Source organism: Thalia democratica, chromosome 5 (genome assembly GCF_965202585.1).
Source record: "Thalia democratica chromosome 5, ktThaDemo2.hap1.1, whole genome shotgun sequence".
In the NCBI taxonomy this organism is placed as follows: domain Eukaryota; kingdom Metazoa; phylum Chordata; class Thaliacea; order Salpida; family Salpidae; genus Thalia; species Thalia democratica.
In genome coordinates this window covers 36139360-36162547 of record NC_139169.1, presented here as the reverse complement: position 1 = coordinate 36162547, position 23188 = coordinate 36139360, and the positions used below count along the sequence as shown (strand labels likewise).

At 26.8% G+C, this 23188-nt stretch overlaps 1 protein-coding gene across 3 annotated transcripts; it reads right to left on the bottom strand.

Annotated features, from left to right (window-relative positions):
- Positions 1-224: 224 nt before the first annotated feature.
- Positions 225-13196, bottom strand: LOC145836012 (splicing factor U2AF 65 kDa subunit-like). Of its 3 annotated transcripts, XM_082943798.1 has the most exons (10): positions 12918-12951; positions 12528-12596; positions 11511-11609; positions 11033-11177; positions 10006-10198; positions 7731-7878; positions 4054-4212; positions 2028-2187; positions 1060-1206; positions 230-764 (listed from the first exon to the last, which is right to left on the bottom strand). In XM_082943798.1, coding segments are annotated over exons 2-10 (1251 nt in total). In that variant the 5' UTR covers positions 12530-12596; positions 12918-12951; the 3' UTR covers positions 230-566. The 3 variants fall into 3 exon arrangements, with proteins under 3 accessions (XP_082799923.1, XP_082799922.1, XP_082799924.1); XM_082943797.1 differs by lacking the exon at positions 12528-12596 and having other exon boundaries at positions 225-741; positions 12918-13196; XM_082943796.1 differs by lacking the exon at positions 12528-12596 and having other exon boundaries at positions 229-764; positions 12918-13196.
- Positions 13197-23188: the final 9992 nt, after the last annotated feature.

The following is a 23188-nucleotide window of genomic DNA, read 5'->3' as shown; positions in this document are numbered from 1 at the left end:
TGATAACTGCATATCATAAAAATAGTCCAGTAATTTGTCATCGAAAATTCATAAAAATTAAATGTTATAGTATAACAGTTTAACAATCTTGACCTTACTTCAATACAAATTTTACTTGATAAATATTATATTATGTAAAATTAATGTTTGAAGCTAACTAAGTGTTTTAAACTTTAAGAACTGTAAGATTTATTTTAAACAGTTTGTAGGAACGGTAATTTATTTTTTGCTATATTATGTTTATCATTATCTTATTAATGTTAAATTATTTTCATTAAAACAAAAATTTGTGTGATAAAATTTTTTATTTTACAACATTACATCTTATTAAACATGCTTTTTTTCCGCATTCAGAATAAAAACAGATTTTTAAAATATTAAAACAGAGTTAATGTTAAATTAACTTATATACTAGAATCCATTAATTAACAAAATTAATTATGATAAAAACAAAGCTCACTAACACTATAGAATACGTATTCAAAAATCAACAGTTTAAAATCAAAAGATTGCGCGGGTGAATTTTGGCGCCAAATTTTTTCACGCAACAAAAATGGTCGTTTTCGTCACTCGAACCTTCTGGTGTGGTACAACTCAGGGTCGTAGAAGGAGGTCAGCACCACTCTGTTGGCGAACTTTCTGCCCGACAGGGCGTTCGACGCGGACTGGCAGTCTCTTTCGGTGGCGAACTCGACAAATATTTTTCCGATTCCTTCGCTTTCGGTCACGCCTGGACGGGGCCTGGGAATTTCCAATGACACCAACTGTGAAGATTAGAGATAAATAAAAGTAGAAGTAAAAATTATGATACATGTTATCCATTTACTTCGTATGCTAACGATAATACCAATTTTTATAAGTTCTCAACATAAAAAACTAATAATGGATACAGTTAAAAAATTATGCAGCATCTCAAGTATTATTGAGAAGTAAATAGTGTCATACTTTTCATATATTTTGCTTTACTACAAAATATTTCATTCAAATTCTCAAAGCAAAAAAAATATACATTATAGTTACTTTCTTTGTTAAAATATGTTATACTTAAACGATATTGACCTTTCCCAATTTGCTACATTCATCTTTGACGTCTTCCAGAATGTCGTCGTACTCTTCGTCGTCCAACAACTCGTCGCAAGTCACCATGTTCATCAAGCAAAGCACTTTCGTCGCCGGACCTGCTCCCACGCTCACCATTCCCGGTATCTGAACAGGGGATTTTGTATCAGGTGACGATCATGATTGCTAACAGGTGCTCTTATTTGTCATGCACTTATAACTAGTTAAATATAAGTTAAATATAAATAAATAAAAATGTTCTGAATGCAAGTTTGAGAAACGGAGCAAAACTTTAAAAAAAAGTTTATGAAGAATAAAATTTGTGATTGTACATTTTTGGCGGAGTTACTTGATTTTCAAAAAATTTAAAGTTTTCACTTTACAATTAGGGTACTTATCATATAAGCACATATCTTTATTTTTACAAGAAGAGAATAAACACATTATATACTTAAACTTACTTCTAGCAACTGTAGACCCTCCTAACATTTTACTTTTCAACTTTCGTTCAATATTGAGAAAAGAAAGTTTAAAAAGAGCACATTTGTTTCAATCAAATTTATAGTGGTCATTTAATTTATATACAAAAAACAATAGATTAACTTGCGAATAACAGTAAAATACAAAAAAAAACTATGTATTGAAACTTTAAATAGACGAAATTTAATTCCAAGAATCATAAAAAACAAAAACCAAATGAATCTATTGTTTCAGAGTTATAACTTTTTTTACAGATTTTTTATGTAGTATAATACTTTTTCCTATGTATGCAGTGATGTGATAGATTTTCAAATACAGGATAAAATTACAGCAACTTGATCAGGGTTATCGAAATTTAAAAAAATATTCAAACATTCTAATTAAACAGCTAGAAAACTTTAAATTGACAACCAAAGAAACCTTTCTTCAAATAATTAACTAGCAATTTAGCAGAAACATTCATCGAATTAGGAATATTTTAAACAAACTTGTAGTTGTACGGGAACGTTCATCATTGCTGCCGGGTTGTTTTTCGCGCCGACGGAAGCTCTTTGCACGATCAATTTCTTATCGCCCAACTGCATACCGTTCAACCCGGCTATGGCGTTATCTGTCACATTCGCATCGGCGTACTCAGCAAAAGCGTATCTGAGATAAGATTATTTTGATTCATTTTATTACATAAACTACAGTGTAATCTACATATTCAGCAAAAGCGTATATGCTTAAGGCATAAGCACCTTGATTTTCACAAGTTGATCTTATTTTGTAGAGTTTTATACGAGCTAGCAGACATTTTTAACCGTTTGAAAAAATTCAAAGTAATTTTTGAGATATGTGCAGTCAAAGTCGGTGACCTCAATTGGTTCTTAATGGAAGGCGCAAACTAAAAACGCGAAAAAAGATCATTTCACTAAAAATCTATCTCCTCCTTCATTTTTTAAGCAATCTTCTTCAAATTTTCACAAAAAGTGTATTATTAAATTTTTAAAAGATTGAATGCAGGAATTTTTTTCTAATTTTATAAAATAACATTTTTAATAAAACAAAACCACCTTTTTTTTGTTTTTTTATCTAACAATTTTATTTTTCAGTATTACCTTTAGAATTCCAAAATTCAAAGTCTTTTAAACTATAAAAGGAACGTTTCCTGAAAATTTGAGGTCTCTATCTCAAAAAATGAAGGAGAAGATAAGTTTTTAGTGGTTTTTTAAATTTCCGATAAAATGACCCCGAAAAACTTGCGGCTTATACGTTTGTATCGGAAACTTTTTATAAAAATTACAATATCTCAAAAGTTAAATAATATTTTTAATTCTATAAAACCTGGCTTGTAGTTTGTACTTTAAGCTTTCATATAGGACTCAATGTTATTTTCAGTAAAAATAAAAATTTCAACCCCCCTATGCCCTTAAAAATAAATATCAACTAATTTTTCTTTATTAAATCTGTAACATTGTAGGTATCTGTGTGTGGAAAATAATAATAAAAACTTTATGCCGAATCTGTAACTCATTAGTTTTTGTATCTACAAAATAGAGTTGTAACATTTAAAAGCACCTTGTCAAATATTAACTGTTACAATAAATACACAGTTACCACTCTAAAAGGCAAAAAGCCAGCTTGTTAGTGACTAAAAATTAGCCTGAATTTCACTTAAGTAGCTTGAGTTGGACTGAGATAAAGATAAAACAGAAAAAGCGAATTGATATAAGCCAAAAACTGAATAATATTACTATTGGTCAAGCTTAAATATCTAAAAACAATGCAATAATAACAAAAGTTCTCAATAAAAACATAACTTTCAAGAAGGAAAAGTTTCATATAAAAAAACTAACCTAAAAATTAGGAAAAAAAAACTTATCTAGTCAAAATTAAACAAGCCTGAGTTTAAAAAAATCAAACCAGTCTGAGTTGGCCTGAGTCATTCTAAGTGTGTGGCAATCCTTCAAGTATTGGCCAAAGTTTTACAAAGTGGGCTAAGTGGCCTCCTTGGGGGCCATGAGCAGCAAAGGGGCCACAGGGGGCCCATGAGTCATAACTAGGGGGCCTTATGAAAAAAAGTTCTGTAAACCCTGGTTTAGACTAAGGGTGGGCCACATACGGCTTTTGAAAATTTATTTTTAAAATTTCCATCCCTCGGGCACGTAAATTTAGCCCGCTAAACCAAATTTTGAAACTTTTACTAGATATAGTTAAAAAATAAAAACAAAAATGAAACTAATAAAGTTATTTTCGTGAACTAAATTAAATTGAAATGCTTCGGCCGACCAAGGACTAAATTTTCCACATCTGGTTAGAAAACTGAAATTATTGCCCACCCCTAGTATAGACCTTAATAAAGGACAATGCCTAAATCAAAACTTTTAGATTTATTCATAAAGGTTGTTACTGTTGACGAGTATATTGTAGTTCTTTTAATTAATCAAGTAAAATTTTACTTTTACTCTACTTTGCAGCAAAAGAAGTGCAACATTTTTAAGAGAATCTGATAAAGAAATTTTCATAGCTCACCCTTTGGAACTGCTGTTGTTTGCGTCCTTCACGAGATTGAAAGCTCTCAGCGGCCCGAACGAAATCAAAAGCTCTTTGACTTGGTCGTCGTTCAAGTAAACTGGCAAGCTTCCGATGAACAATTTGTTCTGCGAGTCTGCTACCATCGGGGTGTTTAAACTGAAAAAATATACAAATATTAAAAATTATTAGAGTATTATGTGTAATTAATATATTTGTCTGTTTACCATGTAAAAAGTTGTTATTGACTACAAGTAATATTTTGTGAAAAAATTATTGTTATTTTTCAAATGTTCATAACTTGAAGCTAATCGTTTGTTAATAAAGATCCTAGCGAAGCATATGTTAGTAAAGAAAGAGTACTGTAAAAAATAGATTTTATTATATATTTTTTTGTTAATATTACAATTTTTTGTGAATTGGTGAGTTTAGTTAGAACTGGAATATTACATTATAAGTTATATGTAAATATTAAAAATTCTTTGTGAATTACTTTGATAAATACTATCTAAACATTAAACATATTTCGTGTAATATTTTTCTATATATATTATCTAGATGTCACGAATATTTTGTCGATTGGTGTGTTTAATCGAAGTTATTTTCATAAATTATAAGAATATTTTAGAAATACAATTTATGTATTTATAATATTGTTGAATATGAGTTTAGCTAAGGTGCAAAAAACTGAAGTAAACCATTGTAACTTTGGTCCTAAAAATTGTTATATCAAGTTCAATTATACTGTAGCAGTAATGCATGCTTCACTGCTTTCTTAATTGTATAAGAGAAGATATTGCAAAAAAAAGATTAATTTCTCAATGCTTAAATATGTTAACTTTGAATAAACGTTGCTTTTGGTAGAATGGTGAGCCGAAGCCACCTGTTAACTCTTTTTAAGCTGAGTATTATTTAATCAACTATTATGTTTATGTATTATTTATAGTATGTGTTTACTTTGTATATATTAAAGTGTAATAAATTTTAAAACTTGTTGAACAGTACTTAAGTAAATATCACAAATAGATCCTATTTAGAATCTATTAGCAAGGTTGGCTTTTTATAGTAATACTTAGTTTATATAATGAGTCCTCAGGTCCTCTATCACTATAATACTTTAATTTTTTAACTAACTTCTATACCAATTTACATGTCCTTTTTAAAGTTATAAAATGTGGGAAAATAAGTGCATTCAATATCAGAAGGCAATAATTAACTTAGTCTAGTCAAGCTAATTATATAAAATAAGAAGTTTTTTTTTTTTGTAAACTTTTGTATAAAAACGTTTAGTAGATTCTTTCAAACTATATAAATGAGACTCAATTTTTAGAACAAGATATATTTCATGCTTCTTTCATCAATTGTATACTAAGCAATAAAAATAAAGTTTGAAATTTAACTTATATAGTGGAAATGCAATCAACGTAATTAATAATAATAAAGCAAAGAGTAATTAACAATACATAAGTACTTATAATTACAATGCAACTAAAAAAATGTCAATAAGAACTCAGGAGTGTTAGAAAGAGAGATTTGTAAATTAGTAAGTAGGACGTATCATTCGGCTAAGCAAATTGTTATTTTTATATCGAAACCAATGTTCAAACCTGGAGGAAAAGATCCGATAGCAGAATTTAAACAAAGTATGGTAGTTTACCAGTTTAACTGCTTCTGTGAAGCCAGTTATGTCGGGATGACCTCAAGACAATTTGGCAAAAGAATAAAAGAACATATTCCAAAAAGTATTGACGAATTTTGTAAGAGTAATGAGAAAATTAAATCTATTAGAGTAATAAATGCTTCAAAAAGATCTGCTATTTCTGAACACTTAGTAAATAACCTTGATTGTGCTAGTAATTATAATTTAAAAAGATTTAAAATTGTTAAAAAATGTTTTCACATTTCGGATTTAATTAAACTTGAGGCTATTTGTATTTTATTAAGAAAACCTAAGTTATGTAAACATAAAGATTTGGATTATACTGTTTCGTTGTTTTCTTAAATTGTTTTATAAGTTGTTGCTCTGTTTTATTATTTTTTTTAGTTGCATTGTAATTATAAGTACTTATGTATTGTTAATTACTCTTTGCTTTATTATTATTAATTACGTTGATTGCATTTCCACTATATAAGTTAAATTTCAAACTTTATTTTTATTGCTTAGTATACAACTGATGAAAGAAGCATGAAATATATCTTGTTCTAAAAATTGAGTCTCATTTATATAGTTTGAAAGAATTTATTTTAATGTCAAATAATGTTTAGTAGATTCTTTATACTTTTGGATATAATTTATAAGACAGATATAATTTATATCGGAAGTACAGCAGATAGTTTCAAGGATAGATATGCTAACCATAAACATACTTTTTAAAATATAAATAAAAAACAAAGCACGCGTTTATCGGATTATGTCTGGAGCTTTTTTCACAGGTATGGTAAAAGGCCAAACATGGAGTGGAGTATTGTTTTAAAGATCAAACATGCATCCAACGGAGTAAGTAGAATTTGCCCAACTTGCAATACAGAAAGAGCAGTAATTGCAGCAGAAGATAAAGACCTACTTCTGAATAAGCGGCAAGATTATTCGAATATTTGTCCCCACAACCGACGATTCTACTTTAAATAACTCTGTCTACTTATGTACTAATTTATTTCACAACACTCACATTCACAATCACAAACTTTTGCAAATTTAATACTTTATGTTTTTAAGCTGCATAAATTATTCACCAATTTGTTAAATTTATTATGGCGTAACATTTCTGCACAACTCAATTTAATTTTCATTTCAAAAACTTGCCTATTCTTAGAGCTTTTTGAGGTTAGTGCTTACTTTTATTAAATTTGTATATTTGTAGACAATTTTACAATTTTATGTTTTTATCCCAAACTTTGTTTTTAAACCATAAAGTTTGTTTATAGTTACTATCTACATAAACACTATACATAATTATACATGCTTTTTCTGCTTTTTTTCTAATGTGTGTTAATATTTTATAGACTCCGTAGATCTGTTCTTAAATTTATTGAAATGCCGTTAGTCGGAATAAAGTTTTAACACAATTAAAATCTGTTGTACTTTTGGATATATATATATATGTATATATATACAGGATTGCCAAATTTTTTTGAGAAATTTCTTCAGGGTTTTCTGAATTTCTTCCAGGTTTTTAAAAGTAAACGTTTATGGGTATATTTCTAGTTTAAAGCTAAGTTTAAGGTTAAAAACTGTATTAAGTAGTATCAAACAACACTGTAAAGCTACTTTAAATGTGTTTTTTAATAAAAAATTTTGATCATGACAATAAATTTTATCTATACTATAAGTTTTTTGTGCAAAATCAAAATTTTACTACTTGTGAAAATAGTTCAAAATTCCAGGATTTTAACAAGATTTTTCGAATTGAAATTCTAGATTTTTTTGGCCTTAATTGTCAAATTCCTGGCTTTTTGGCAACCTTGTATATACTAACTAACAGGATCCAACCTTTATATACTCAATAAAAATAAACTTACACATTGCTCAACTTTTAGGTATAACTTGCTACAACAAAGTGGAAAATTTTAACTTGTTTGATAAACAACATTTAAACATTATTACACAAAGGAGAGATTACATGCACTAATTTTCTAATAAACTATCATGTTCATTACAAGTACTTGTGTTAACCAACCCGAAAGAATTTGTCACGACAGGGGCGACCATGTCGGCTCCGGTGAGAGGCTTGTAGTCGGAAGGTCTCCTGATCTTCAACGATTGGCTCATGAAAGTGATGCCGTCAAATTTCAGAGCCTGCGAAGTCTCGTCAACTGATCTGAACTCTGTGATTAATTATCACATACATAAATATATTGTAATGTTACTTTTTAAACTTTTGAAAATTTACCAACTTGTCTAACTATTGTGCAGAAATATTGTGGCGAATAGAAAAATATTTATAAAATACCAATTCAAATGTAACAAAAGATTAGTAAATTTGATTTTTGTGATTGGAAAATAATCTCTTTGAAACGGACTTGTTTTAGAAAATTCTAAGAAAATAAACTCATTGCATACAATGACACATCATAATCAACATCTAGCAAAAAACATTGCAACAAGAAATGTTCAAACCACAAACTAAAATATCTAAATGGTGCTGAGAGAAATGTGTAAAAACGATGGCGCAAATATCAATACCCAGCATTTGGTTTATACCCATAATTTCACATCAAACCAGCAACGAGGTAAGAGGAGAATAAAATACGTATTATTGAAACAAACCTAAAGAAATAAACTCATTTTGTATCATTTCAATGGTCAACCTGACAGCAATGTGGTTCAATAATGGGTTCTCACTCAAACAGACAAATCACCAAAAAATAAAGTAGTTTCCTAACGAAACGTATAAATAACTACACTAGCATCGTCTAGCTAGAAAGACTGAATTCCTTTTAAAGTTTCCAGATAACATTTTTATTAAAGTTAGGTCAAACTAAAAAAACGAATACCTACGAGTAACTTTAATAGTGCTATTCAGGGTGAAAATCTTAAATATGACTATTCCAGAATAACTTTGTAGCTAAATTTAAACTTCATGGTTGCCACAGATCAAGCTGAGAAAAAATTCCTGACTTTTCCTGACTTTTTACTAAAATTTTCCTCACTTTTATAAATCAAACTCTTAATTAAAACTTATTCTATAATACATAATCTAATACTTGAAACTATATAAAGCTTTTAATCTAATTTTAATACAGGTTAAAACAACAGTTTTTTTTTTTGCTGAATTCAATCATCAAACTTCCATTACATCACTTGAACCATTTGTGTATGATTGATGTACTTACAATAAACAGCTCTATCAGCAAAATACTTGTAATATTAGCTTACAAAAACAGCTTGTCTGAAAAAAGACACAATTTTTTAGCATTTCCTAACATAAATGTAACTAAATAAACGAAACGACATATAACGAACTTTTACTATAAAAACCTTAAAATAATAACGAACTTTCACAACTAAAATCTTAAAACAATAACGAACTTTTACAAAAAACCCTTAAAACAATAAAGAACTTAATCAAACAGTGTTTTTTTTATTATATGTACTAAAATTTATTTTTTCCGTTTGTTTATTAGCACTTCAACCTATTCATCTAATGAAGATATGATTTCTTTCATCTGGTCCCCTCTCTCTTATAACTTATTTCAAAAATTTAAACAATTTTGAAAAAACTATATAGAGGTAAAGTATACACATCAACTTGTTACATAAAATACTAAACTAACTACTAAATTATAAAGAACTCAATTATTTACTTCAACAAAAAACACTTGGATTCCAAAATTATTCCAGATAAATCTTTGTGTATATATCACAGTTTCACTATGGAAGTGACCTTGCAACAGATCATCAATACTAAAAAACTTATAAAACTACTTGTTCAAGTAGGGTAGTTGTTCATTATGTTAATAGAAAAGTTTTGCAGTTTTATAAAAGATATTTTATTTATTTATACAAGATGAAGGCATTGGAAATTAAATAATTTTGTAAATTTCTAAGAAGTTTTGGAATTTTAGTCTGACTTTAAGGGATTTTTAATTAAATTTTTACCATTTGAAAGCTTTGGAATTTAAGGAGTTTTGTAAATTTAAACTGAAAAATCTGACTTATTTTATCTTTGTCAAATTTCCGGACTTTTCCTGATTTTTTTTCAAAAACCCCAATTTTCTGCTGACTTTTCCTGACTTTTGTCATTTTTTATAGTTTTTCCTGACTTTTTCTGACCTTGTGGCAACCCTGAAACTTATATATGATTAAATAACCTAGTAGTATTAAAAATGTTAAAATCTTGTTAAAATTTAAATAAAATAAAAAACAACAAAATAAAAATTTATATTAAATGGTCTGCACAACAGGTATATTTAACACATGTGTATGCAAGGTATAAATTATAACCAACGAACCAAGAAAAGCAAAATTTTTATCCAAATTGATCTGCACGGCCAGTATGGGATCGCCGGGAGCCTGAGCCAGCCCGGTGATCTTCATCTGGTTGTTGAAGAACTCCATCATGCCGTCCTCGGTCACTCCGAAGGGGATGTTTCCGACGTACAAGCGACGCGCCTGTCTCGTGAGCTGCGTTCCCGCCACTGCCAACTGTTGTGTGAAGTTGTAGGATTTTTTTATCAATATTGATTGAACAGGTCAAAATTAATGAGTAATAACTGACATGTTGATGACTATTTTGTTATTAATTATCATTTTACCAACTTGTTTTCATAAAAATATTTTTGTACAAAAACCAAAAATTAATTAATGGCAAAAAAACACCTATTTTTTCCATACTAATTTTTTTTTATTCCAAGAGTCAAAGTCTTTTAAACTATAAAAGGAACGTTTCCTGAAAGTTTGATGGTCTTAAAATGAGAAGAAGATAGTTTTTTAGTGATTTTTTAAATTTCCAAGAAAACTGATCCCGAAAAATTTGTGGTCCATATGTTTGTATTGGAAACTTTTTATGAAAATTACAATATATCAAAAGTTATATAAGATTTTTTAATTCTATAAAAACTGGCTTGTAGTTTGTACTTAAAGCTTTCATATAAAATCCAATGTTATTTTAAGTAAAAAAACGTCAGTACCCTCTATGCCCTTAATTATGTACTGTACAATAATCTTTCTCTTAAGAAGATGTTGTGTACGGTTTTTTATCTTTATAATAAAATTCAGTAATAAATCAAAATTATGTTACTTCACATGTAAAAATAGTTGAATGATCCAGGTTTTTTGGTGATTTCTGTTCAAAGTTCCAGGTTTTTCTAGGTGTTTTTTCCCTAAATTGTCTAACTCTAGGTTATTCAAGGATTCCAGAATTTTTAACAACCCTGATACAAGTTTTGATACCGTTTTAAAATTAATTGTTAGCAAACAACCGACAAATACAATTGCAACCTAATAAACAGACATTATAAAATATTTGATAAAACTAACATTAGCCAAACTTTCGCTGGGTATAGTACCACCAGCTAAAACGGAAGCATTCGAGTTAATGATTGGTATCTGCCCCGCAGCCTGCATCGCTTTATACTGTGCTGTTGTAACGTGCTCGTAACCGATTGGTGGTACGTCCCAGTATCTGTGTGAAATATTATGAATGTTGAATATTTGGATTATTTAAATGAAGTGGTGGTACAATCTCAGTATTTGTGTAAAGAATATTAAATTAAAAAAGCTAGTTTAGTTAACATGTTTATGACTAGTATCTAGAAATAATTGTATTTTATTTTGATTTTGTTATGTTATTTTATTTAAAAATTGTATTTTATTTACATCCAACTATCTGATATTTTAATCATAAAAATATTTGGTTAATTATTTAGCAGCACAATAAAAAAAAATGTACTGAAAAAATAAATTGCAAACACATTACAAAACAAGCCTAAGAATTAACTATCAACAACCAACTAACTTGTTGACACGCTTGGGTCTTTTATCTTCTCTCTTTTCACGTGAAGACCTGCTCCGGTGACGATGTTTTTGATCTCTGCTCCTGTCTCTACTACGGTGCCTGTTTGATTTACCGTTTAAAACGTGTGTGGACTAAACCACATTAACCCACAAATAAATGCTGATCAATAGTTTAAAATAAGAGTAAGCTTTGCGCCTACCGTTAGAAACTTTGTAGATTGGAAAAGTTTATGCTTTTAAAATTAAATATTGACTTGATTAAAAATAAAAACAAGCGCATTGTTGTTAAGATGATTAATGTTTTGATTGTGTGAAACGAAACCCCAAATATACCATCATAAATATCTAGTTATTTAAGTTCTCAATTTCATGTATATAATGTAAAAATTATCTTTAAAAATAATAGTTTATTTTTTCAAGTCGACATAAAAAGAACAAAGGACATTTAGTTAACTTAAATCAGTGTTATAAAAATAATAAATAAATTTATGTAATAAACGATAAATTTAATGTTTTAAGGTTTTTAACATTTTTATTGTAAATATAACAGTTTGAGTAAGTGACTATGATAATAACGTTTTCACAACTGCAAATAATTAAAATTAATTCATTATTTTGTATATTTAATAATTTTAAAAATATATATTCAGTTCAACATTTTTATTGCCTAGCAATTAAAGTTTATATTCACTCTGAGAAAATTTTTGAAGAACATCTATAATAAAACTGAGACCCCTCGCTTTTTGATATGTGCTCTATAAAAATATTGAACTGTTAATAAAACTTATAAACACAAACACTTTTTTAATTAAAAGACAATTTAAGACTCTTGGATAACTTTTGTATTACAAAACTTCACAAGATAGTTTAAAATTATAAAAGTCTTTACATACTTAAAAATATTAATTCCTGCAAGTAAATTTTTATTTGTAGTTTAATTATAAAAAACATATTTAAATAAAAATTTGACTTGATAAAAAAAAAAAAAATTTTTGTATTATGTGATCTGAAAACTTACATTTTTCACATTTTAAACTGAATTTGATTATTTTGATTTTGTTCTCATTTGCTTCCAGCTAGAAACTAGCTAAAAGAAGGTATATACATTTAATAGTTTGATCTTATACAACAATTGTAATTCACCTTAATTGTTGTTTACTAAATATTTCAAAATTAAGCACAATAAAATATTTACTAAAATTATTTAGCTTATACTAATAAAAACTAAACATTTAAAATAAAAAAGCTGATAAGCTGTTTTGTAAGCATATCTAAAAAATTAAGAACACAATATTACAAATTAGAAAGCTGACAATTAACGAATACTTAGGTTATAGAATAAACCTATGTAGTTACCTTAAGCTATTAAATATTGATTCTTTATTTAATTAAAAGTTGTAATTCAAACCTTCTTCTCTCCCTGGAACGGCTTCTCTTCTTCCTGTCTCTGCTCCTCTTGCGATCTCTGCTGCGCCTCCTCTCCCTACTCCTTTTCCTGTCTCTGCTTCTTTTTCTGTCACGGCTCCTTCCTGAATCTCTGCGATCTTCCTCCTTGACATTCTCCAGCTTCACCTGTTGCTCCCCCTCAATTTTCACTTGCTGATGCGCCTCCACATACTGGTGGTTCCCGTTGGTTTGCAGAGGTGGTTGCTGCTGAGCAACTTCCATTTGTTAGTGATTGTTTATAATTCTCTAATTAATCAAAAAGTATTCTTTCCAATTACATTGATAACTTGATTTTTTAGTAGTTTTTTTAGAGTAAAAAGTAGTTTATTTCCACTTATTGCTTTAAGTTAACTCATTTAAACTGGTTAGAAGCTTCTGTAAGTCATACGATAGTATTTTTTAATCAAAATTAGTTAAGGATTTATTAGAATCTTTGATACAGGACTTCTAAAAGTTTTTTGAAAATTTATTAAAGTTTTTCTGAATAATACTTTAAGTTTTTTTAATGCAAGTTTTAACTATACAACTTTACAAAAATCTATGTTACTGTTATTAAAATGCTTTCAATTTTCTTTTTTAATTTTTATGGTAGTTCTTTTTCTATACAAAACATAACTGAAATTATTTAATTTCTTTAAAAGTAAACTTACTATATGTGGTATTCAAATTAAAAAGTTAAAATATCTAACTTTTTTTTTCTGTTTTGAAAGCTTACCAATATTTATAAAAATACTAATGAAACAAAAAAAATCACAAAACACAATTAATAAAATTACAGGGTAGCGTAAAAATTATGTAATATAAGCACAGTATTTTAGCAATGAAAGCATAAAAAGACCAATACTTAGCTTAAGTTATACCAAACTAGCCTAAGCCAGCCTGAGTTTAAGAAACAAATAAAAAAAAAAGAATAAAGAGAAAAAAACTGAAACCTTTTACTATGAAGTTTGTATACTATAATTAAATAATTAACATATCATTAAAAAACAATAGTATAACTAAGCACTTTCTATTAAATTTTCATCTTAAATGTTTTGTACAGTGCTTATATACTTATCTGGACTTCACTTATCCGGACGCTCACTTATCCGGACAGTTTCATTCAGAAGAAAATTCAAAACATTTTCAATAGTAAACGCAAAAATTCATTTAAAAGGTTTCACAACTTTTTAAATTCCATGAGTTTTCTGCTGCAAAACGTGGGAAACCTATAAAACAAACGTCTTACATTTCTTATTTTAGTAAAACTTCCAATACATACTAGTTTGTTAGGAGTGATATGTTTCCGTTTAATTGACTTTAAACTTTGTCAAAGTTTCTTGTTTTCTTTCTTTCTGTCTGTTTTTTTTTCTTTGTTTATATTTTTTTTTTTCATTTAAAGATATACATTAAAGGTTTACATTATATTTTGTTTTTAAAGATAAATTCAATTCATATTTTCTATTAAACAAAAATTAATCTTTGTTTTGAATTAATAGTTAGGGCAGGTGGAATTGCAAATGATGAATTTTACTTGCTTGACCGTCAAAAAACGTATATAGTTGCAGAGGGTAAGTAAGTCTGATGTTTTAATACCTTAGAAAAATAAATTAATTAACTTTAAGTTTAGCTTTTATTATATATTACTCACAATTACTATGTATTTGTATTTACCATAGCATTTTTATTATGCATTGCATTATATGCAGCAGTTATTTTATTAGATAAAAAATTGATCTTTTGTACTTATCCAGAATTTTGTTTATCCGGACATGTTTAGAGAAAAATCTTGCCCAACATGTCCGGATAAGTGAATAAGCACTGTACTAAATTAAATACCAACAAATAGTAGGATTTCATCTTTATTTTTCAATTGTTTTCAGAAGTGGTACATTCTTTATGCCAAAGTTTATATCAAAGCAGATTTTTCACAGGTTTAAATTTCATACTTTTATTTGGGTTTTTATTTATTGTTAAATTTTTTAAACTATGTTAAGAAAAAGACAACATTATTTCAACTACTAATGCTTTTAAACCACAAAAATGTTATAGTAATGTGAATAAATTAATTAAATAATTTCATTATATTGTTTGATAAACAACTTATTAAAATAAAAGTTCTTACTTTTAGAAAGTTTAAATGCTCATAAAAAATACTGTAAAATTATGTAAAATATTAGTGAAAATGAAGGAAGTTTTCAATTTTAAAAGTAAAAGAGTTTGTAAAAGTTCTCTATTTCTATCTGAAGTTAAGCAAATGCAGATTTTGTCATTTAAGGTATAAGAGAATATAGGATTATAATTAAGTTTTTTCAAAGTATTTTAGTTTGCATTTTCTATATTCTTTTTATTCAACTCTCTTCATATCTTCTAGTGGTATATCAAAAACTCACAAGGTTAAAACATAACAAAATATTTCTTTATAAGTTAAGGTTACCCAAAGCTTGAGTACCCTAGCATTATAGCTAGAGAGTTTTACAAAAAATCCACTCATGTTATAGGTGCCATTAAAGTTATAACACAGTCACATAACAGTGCACTGACAGAAGAAAGTTTAACTTTTTATATTAGAAAATATCTCAGTGTTTTCTCAGTATAACTGTACTCAATGTTATACTTATAATTGTGTAGATCAGGGTTTCCCAAATTGAGCAAAAACAAGGTCATAAATTAACTTACACTATATATTTTGGAGTTTATGAGGAAGAGCAAAAAATGTTTTAAGTGTTTTTAATGGTAGTGTTAAAACTTATACTAGATACTATGGAAAAAAAATAAGAAACCACAAGCCGTAGAAGAGGGAGCCACAAGGTCATAATTTGAAACTTACACCAGATATTCTGGAATTAATGATGAAGAGCAAAAAATAGGTCTTAAGAAATTTTAATGGGAGTTTTTAGGAGACCATAATTTTTCAAATTCTCTAACAGGGGCCTTTTAAAAAAACTTTGGGAAACCCTGGTGTAGGTAAATAATTTTGAATAAGTATTCTGGGTATTTTCTTTTCAGAAAATTGTTTTTTAATTTAAAATACGGGATTGCCACTCTTTTAGTAAAAAAAACTGTCTTGAGTGACTAAAAACTGTCCTGAGTCATCCAAGGTTTTTTTTTTATGAAATCCTTACAAAACCTTTTTATTTTCAATTTATCAAAATTTGTAAAAATCAAGTTCTTCATCCAAACCGGATATAAAAGAACAAAATATTAAAAATTTAATCCTTGAACTCATTCAAAATATAGAAAAATCTGTGTCCTGAGATGGTTTCTAAAAGTACACACTTTTGGGTCTATTTTTAGTCTAAAACAAATTTTAAGGTAAAAAACTGTCTTAAATAGTACAACAATATTGAAAATATACTGTAAAGCTACTTTAAATGTGTTTTATATGTTTTTTTTTTTGATGATGACAAAAAAATGATATCTTTATGATAGATTTTTTTCTGTCAAATCAAAAATTTACTATTTAACAATTAAATTGTTTAAATTTCTAGGTTTATCCAGGATTTTTAGTGTTTTTGTTAAAAACTCTAGTTTTTCCAGGAATTTATAAAAATTTCTCAAAATCCAGATTTTTTAGCCTAAATTGTCACATTCTAGATTTTTCCAGGAATCCAGGTTTAGTGGCTGCCCTGTTTTATAGTAAAATTTCAACTTCTTTTTTCTAACTTGGAATATGACTAAAAATTATGTGAGCTAAAGTGGATGACAGGTGAGAAAAGAATTTTTTTTATTCTTTGTTGTTTTATGAATAACATCAAATGTAAATTAACATACAAAAAAAAAACAACTTTTCAAAATTTTCATTAAAACTTTTTTAAGAATGTATTTACCCACTCAACAATAAATACCACGTTTTTGATGTCTATTTTAGCATCTAAAAATGTTATACACATTTAAATTTAAATTAATGCTCAGTTATTTTCTAGTTACTTAATGTATTTTGTTTTAATAAAATACTTCTGTTTAAAGTCAGTTTATAAGGCAACTCATTTTTTACAATGCATTTTTTATAAGGCAACTCATTTACAGAACTAGACTTAAGGCTTAATTTTTTTTCAATATCTTTTATTATTGAAAACTTAATTCACAATTTATTTTACTTATTTTTTAACCAGCCAATCAAAAACTATTTTTTTGATGACGATAAAATAGAACTATTATAAAACAATTTTTAAATGCTTTTTTACACAAATTCCAATAGAAAATTAAAATATTGTTTATTGTATTTGAGAAAGAGCAAAGAGCAGAAGTTTTTGAGGACCATTTTTAAATAAATATATATATCTCAAAGTACCGTTTTTTAATTCAAAAATGGATAATTTTTCACTTGCCTGTCAACTACTTTAACCAAAATTAAACCATTGACCATGGCTATGAGTGTTCACATTTTTTTCTTTTTGACTCTTTTGAAAATTTATCTTTTAACTAAAAATATGTTATAAATTTTAATAAAAGAAAATGTGAAAACTTACAAGTCAGCGGATTGGTATTGAGAAAGACAGATTTGCCACTTGTTTTGGAGAAATTACTTCCTGGTTTTTTAAAGTACACATTTTTGGGTCTATTTTAGTTTAAAATTAAGTTTAAGGTAAAAAACTTTGTTACTATAATACTATAACTACATTAAACCTAATATACTAACCAATTTTAAATGTGTTTTTATTCAAAATAGATTTAGATGATCACATTATTTTTATCTATATGAAAAAAAGAAAGAAAAAAAAATGTAAACGCTCTTAACTAAGGTCAGTGGATTGATGTGGAGAAAGCCTTCTGGTCATTTAGAGCTGCGCACCATTTGCTTGTAACTAATACTTTGAGCTAACTTTAAAACAATAATAAAAAATAAAAAACTTAAATGGTAAATATATATACATTGATAAAAAAAATTCAGGTTAAAAAATGGTAAGCACCCTTTTAAACCTATTATATATTCATTCACCATTAAAACCATGGGCTCCACACCCTCTCCTCCCCTATATTTTGATTTTTATGATCATTTACATTCACTTTTTTTTTTTGTTGTTCTTTTTACAAGGGCAACCATAAAAAAAGCAATAAATTACTCATAATTTAATAAGAGGGGAGAGTTGGTAATGTCAGTATACACAAAATATCTAATATAAGAGCACCATGTATCTTTAAATAGTGTCAAAAACTTTCTAGTATATGTGCTTGTAGGTGGGTAAAAATTTAAAACGGTTTTATTGATTTATAAACAAATAACGTTATAGATTTTTCTGGCTAATTGAAATTTTACTACTTAAAATGTAAAATTTGTTTAAAATTCCAGGTTTTTCCAACTATTGTCGTGAATTTGTTCAAAAATTCAGGTTTTTCTATTAGCAAGAAGTTAGCAGCATTTCTTCTTTTTTTTTTTATGGTAAAAAAACATCAGTCTCAAACTCTACCCCTTGCAAAGATAAACGTTTTCTGGGGAGTTTTTTTTAAATTTCTGATATTGGTTAAACAGTTCATTGTCTAGATTCAAATAACTGTCTTGATACTTCGCAATTACTTTTAAGCTTTAATTCTTTAAATGTATGTTCTTCAGAGTTTAAAAAAATAAACATTTTATGGGTTTGTAAGTATACAATGTATTTTTTTAACAAAATCTGCTAACTTCCTGCTAATGGTTTATCCAGTTTCTGAAATTCCAGGTTTTTCAAGGTTTTTTTGACTAAATTTTCAAATTTCAGGTTTTTCCAGAATTCCAGGTTCTGTGATAACTTGATCACTTTTTGGTCATCAAAGAAAGAAAGAAAAAAGTGAACGCTCACAACTATGGTCAATGGATTGGTGTGGAGAAAGACCTTTCGGTCATCGAGCCTCACACCATATATGTATAAATAACTTTGATAAGTTTTATTTAAAACTTTGATAAAATCTTATTTAAAGTTAAATATGATCAAGCTACTTATCTTTTACTTGTAAACACTGTTTCCAACTATTTCAATTTTTATATTACAAAATTAGAAATTTTAAGGTTAATTACAACCTTTTGTTATAATATAAATTAATCAATAACAGGATGATCTCTGGATTTTTAAAACCATCTTCAAGCTATTATGATGTGCTTCCAGGTTTTCCAAGAAGAGCATCTTTTTCAAGCATTTTTTATAGATTCCATTTTTGCTAAAAACACTTTTCTAGACAAAGTAGTAAAAGTAGTATAAGTATCAGGTTTGTGGTGTAGAATTTACTTCCTTTGAAAAATTTCTAAATTAAATTTTTTTATGTTATAAAAATATTTTTTGGATTGAGTATTTTTATCTTTACAACTATCAAGTTTTAACATACTTTTTACGCATGCATATTTTTTATTTTTATTAACTATATTAGAAATTTTAAAATTTGCACCTAATTTGCATATAAAAGGGTTGATCATGCCAATTCGATCATCAGACCACAAGTTTCGGTAGACTGAGACCTTGTGGTCTAGACTGAGACCTTGTGGTGGTAGAGAGAAACTTGTGGTCTGATGATCGAATTGGCATGATCAACCCTTTTGTTAAATTTGAGCTTGTCTCACGGCAAGCGAAAGTCCGGACTTGTTCTGCAGACTTTCGCCGATTTTGTTAATTTGCATATAAGTACACTGTGTTGTTTTTTCCGTATAATTATTTTATAGGTTTTTTTATTAACTTGAGTATATACTTTTCTGACTAATTCCAGAATCCAGATACAGTCGAATCTAATAACATTTGATAGCGACCAAAATAAATATGACTTTACTTTAATAATCTAGTTTGATTACTACTTTATAAACTAAAGTTACTATTTATATTTTTTGTCTTTCTGTTTAAATTTATCTTTTAGTTCTCAAACAAAAATATATTATCATCTCCTTTTTCTTTCACGTAAGCTTTCAAAGTTAAAGGAAAAAGATTCAATGCTGTGTTTTTAAAATTTTAATTAGCTAGGTATGCAACAGTCATGATTGATGAAATAAATATTTATTTGAATGGAAAAAAAGCTTTTAAAAGTTACAAATGTAATAAATACTATTGTTCACAATAATCGATAGCAACAAAATTAAAATATCGGTAACTAAACTTATACATATTTTGAGAAACATTGTAGAAGGAATAAAATATACAAATTCAAAACAAAATTCACAATCAATAACAATTAATGTTGTAAAATTATTTTGTTTATATCAAAGTGTTTATGGAACTAAAATACTGTTACTGATACAGTTTTAAAAGCTAAATGTAATTAATGGTACTTTTATGATCATGTTTAGTCTTAAAATTCCAATGTAATATTTTTAACACTTGCAAGCTTTAGAATATTTTACCTCAATGTTATAAAAACTTTTTAATTTATTTAAAAATTCATAAAAAGAAAGTAAAGTTAAGAAACCAAACGCCATACAGTAAACATATAAAAAATTTATAAAGTTTTAATTAGGTTTATTTTACACCATTGATGCTACACTGCATGTGCAACCAACCGGAACGTCCAATCTGGTCGTTATCCAAACTTCACTACTATTAGCAAAGCTTCTTTTCTTCACATCCATGTGTACTGTCACCTGAAAAGAGTACCTTCGGTTGCTGTCCTTTACAAACGAGCCAAAGCTGTCTCTTTCAACGCAACTCCTGCAGTTACAACAGGTCATTGCTATTCTGACTGGAATCCGATCATAGTCGTAATCGTAACTGAATAAAAAAAAACATATATACTAATATTTAAATTATAAATCAAAACAATTTTAAACAATTTTTACTTAAAGTCTATTCAAACTGAGATAAAAAAGCGTGACTTTTTTAACTATAAGACTTTGTTTTTTATTCCTAATGATTTTCAGCTACTTAAATGTTTTGTTTTTACTGAAACACTAAAAAATACATACTAGTAAGACCAAGGTGAAGAACTCCTTTTGTTTAACGGAAGTCTGTAATAACTAGAACCTTGCCAATTTTCTTCCATAAAATAGTTTGAATAAGGACACATTTTACCGTCTTTTTTACATAATTCTTCCTGTATAAAATATTTTTACTATTTTTTTAGAAAGCATAAATATGCATAAATAATAAAGGTAATAAAATAAGTAACATTTGTGCCTATATATTAATAAAATTTGCAATTTTGTTTTACATTTAATCATAAAACGATAAATATCCGCAATTATTTTTGATATATTTATAAAAAAAGTTAATCATAACTAACATGTTAATAAATTACTTGAATATTTGTTTTTTATTTTTTTAATTAATTAATATAGAAAATACTTAAATAATTTTTACTTACTTTTTGTTCGTTAACATTGTTGTTTCTCCTGTTGATTCTCGGGTATTCAACATATACTCTGTAAAATTAATAATAAAAATAAACAAGTTATTTCTTAAAATTTACTGTATTTACTTCTTACCTGTATGAAGAATGACTGCAGACAATTTCAGTGAATTCCAAAATTAAAACCATGAAAGAAATTGTGATGAAAAACAGTTTCTGAAAATAATTAACTTTAAGTTCTAAATACTTTTGTTATAAAGTAGTATAGTTCTTTGTTCTTAACTAAATTAATTTTGCTAAAATACGGACTTACTATAATTAATTCTGTATACAAAACTAATGCAGTTAAATAAAAATAAAATCAATAACATTAAAGCTGAAAACTCAAACTTTAGTTAATAATCTTTTTTTAGTTTTTAATTAAATAGTTTTTTACTTATTTAAGTCTTGTCCTAAAATAAAAGAGGTAATAGTAATGTGATCTCGATTGAAACATACTATACTGTTTTAATTAAATATTTTTCTCCTAAACATAACATGTAGTATACTTTTTATTTATTACCAATACAAATATCGTAATTTTTAATATTTACAACTATTTTGACTTTATAAATAAAATTATCTATGTTTCTTTGTAGTGTATGAAAAAAATCAGGACCCAAGTAGTTTATGTTAATCTTTGCTTTGTCATTTTCTTTATCTTAAAAAAAAACGATCTATTTTTGACGGTGTAATATTTTTTTTATTTTTTGAATTGCGATTAACGTTTTAGTTCTTGATTACAACAAATAACTTTTTTTTTTACTTAGTTATCTAACACTTATTTTTAATTATTATATTTTATCCCAATAACAAGCATTAATAAGTTTAAAAAAAACTTATGACAAACAATTGAAAAGCGTATATCAGATTAAGCGTGATTGTTATTTTTATTAAATTGCATGAGATGTTAACAATGTTGATAAGTTGTTACAGTAAGATGCTATAGAAATTAAAAATATACATAAATGTTCGAGAGAAAACAATGATAAATTTAATTTAAAGTAGTTAATGTTTGTACATATGATGTCATAAAGCGTCTACATTATAAATTGTACAAAGCGTTTTTTTATGAAATTTAAGTTAATATTTTACAAGTTATGACCTTAATAAAGCTTTATACATTTTATATCTTAATAAAATAACTAACCATGGCTTATGATTTGATTTGCTCGTTGAAATATCTTCAATTAGATTTGTAACTTGACAAAATACAACTGTTATTAAAACTGTAATTTCACTCTTATATATAATTTCTTGTTCTTTTTTCTTTAACATTTTCTTTAACATTTATTATCAAATTATTCTTTAGATTGTGTTTCTAAACTACTATTTTTAATTTAATTCAGAAAACTTATTCAATTTTTTTGTTTTTTATAGCATGCTAATTTAAAAAAATTGTTATAGATGTATATACTTTAACAGAAATTTAATTGTTTAAATAGTAAGCTGAGATAACTATTTTAAGCAATTTCATTTTTAAAAATCTCTTTGTCTAAAGAAAACAAAAAGAAAAAATCTTCTTTTTTATGTTTCCGAGTATTGTTTGCTTTCTATTATTAGACTTAGACAAGTATTCAAAATTTAAAAAATTATAGTTTAAAATGGAAGGAAATTCGTTGTTCTTATTATTATTCATTATAATTGTTTTTCAATTTCTCATTAAGTGCTTAATTTTTACAGCACTTATCTTTATGTTTTCATTTATAAAAGTTAAGCTCAGTTATGGTAGAATTATAACTTTAAAACTATTAAAAAAATAAACATTAGTTTATTTATCATTTTAAGTGTCAAATTAGTTTTAATATTCAAGTAAAATTATGAAATAAAAAATAAAAAACTACTTTTTTAAAACAAAATAATGATAAACTTTATCGTAAAAATAGTTTCAGCTATTACATATTTACTATCTTTTTAAAAGGTGTAACCTATCGTTCATATCATTATTATACAAGTTTTATAATCTTTATAGTA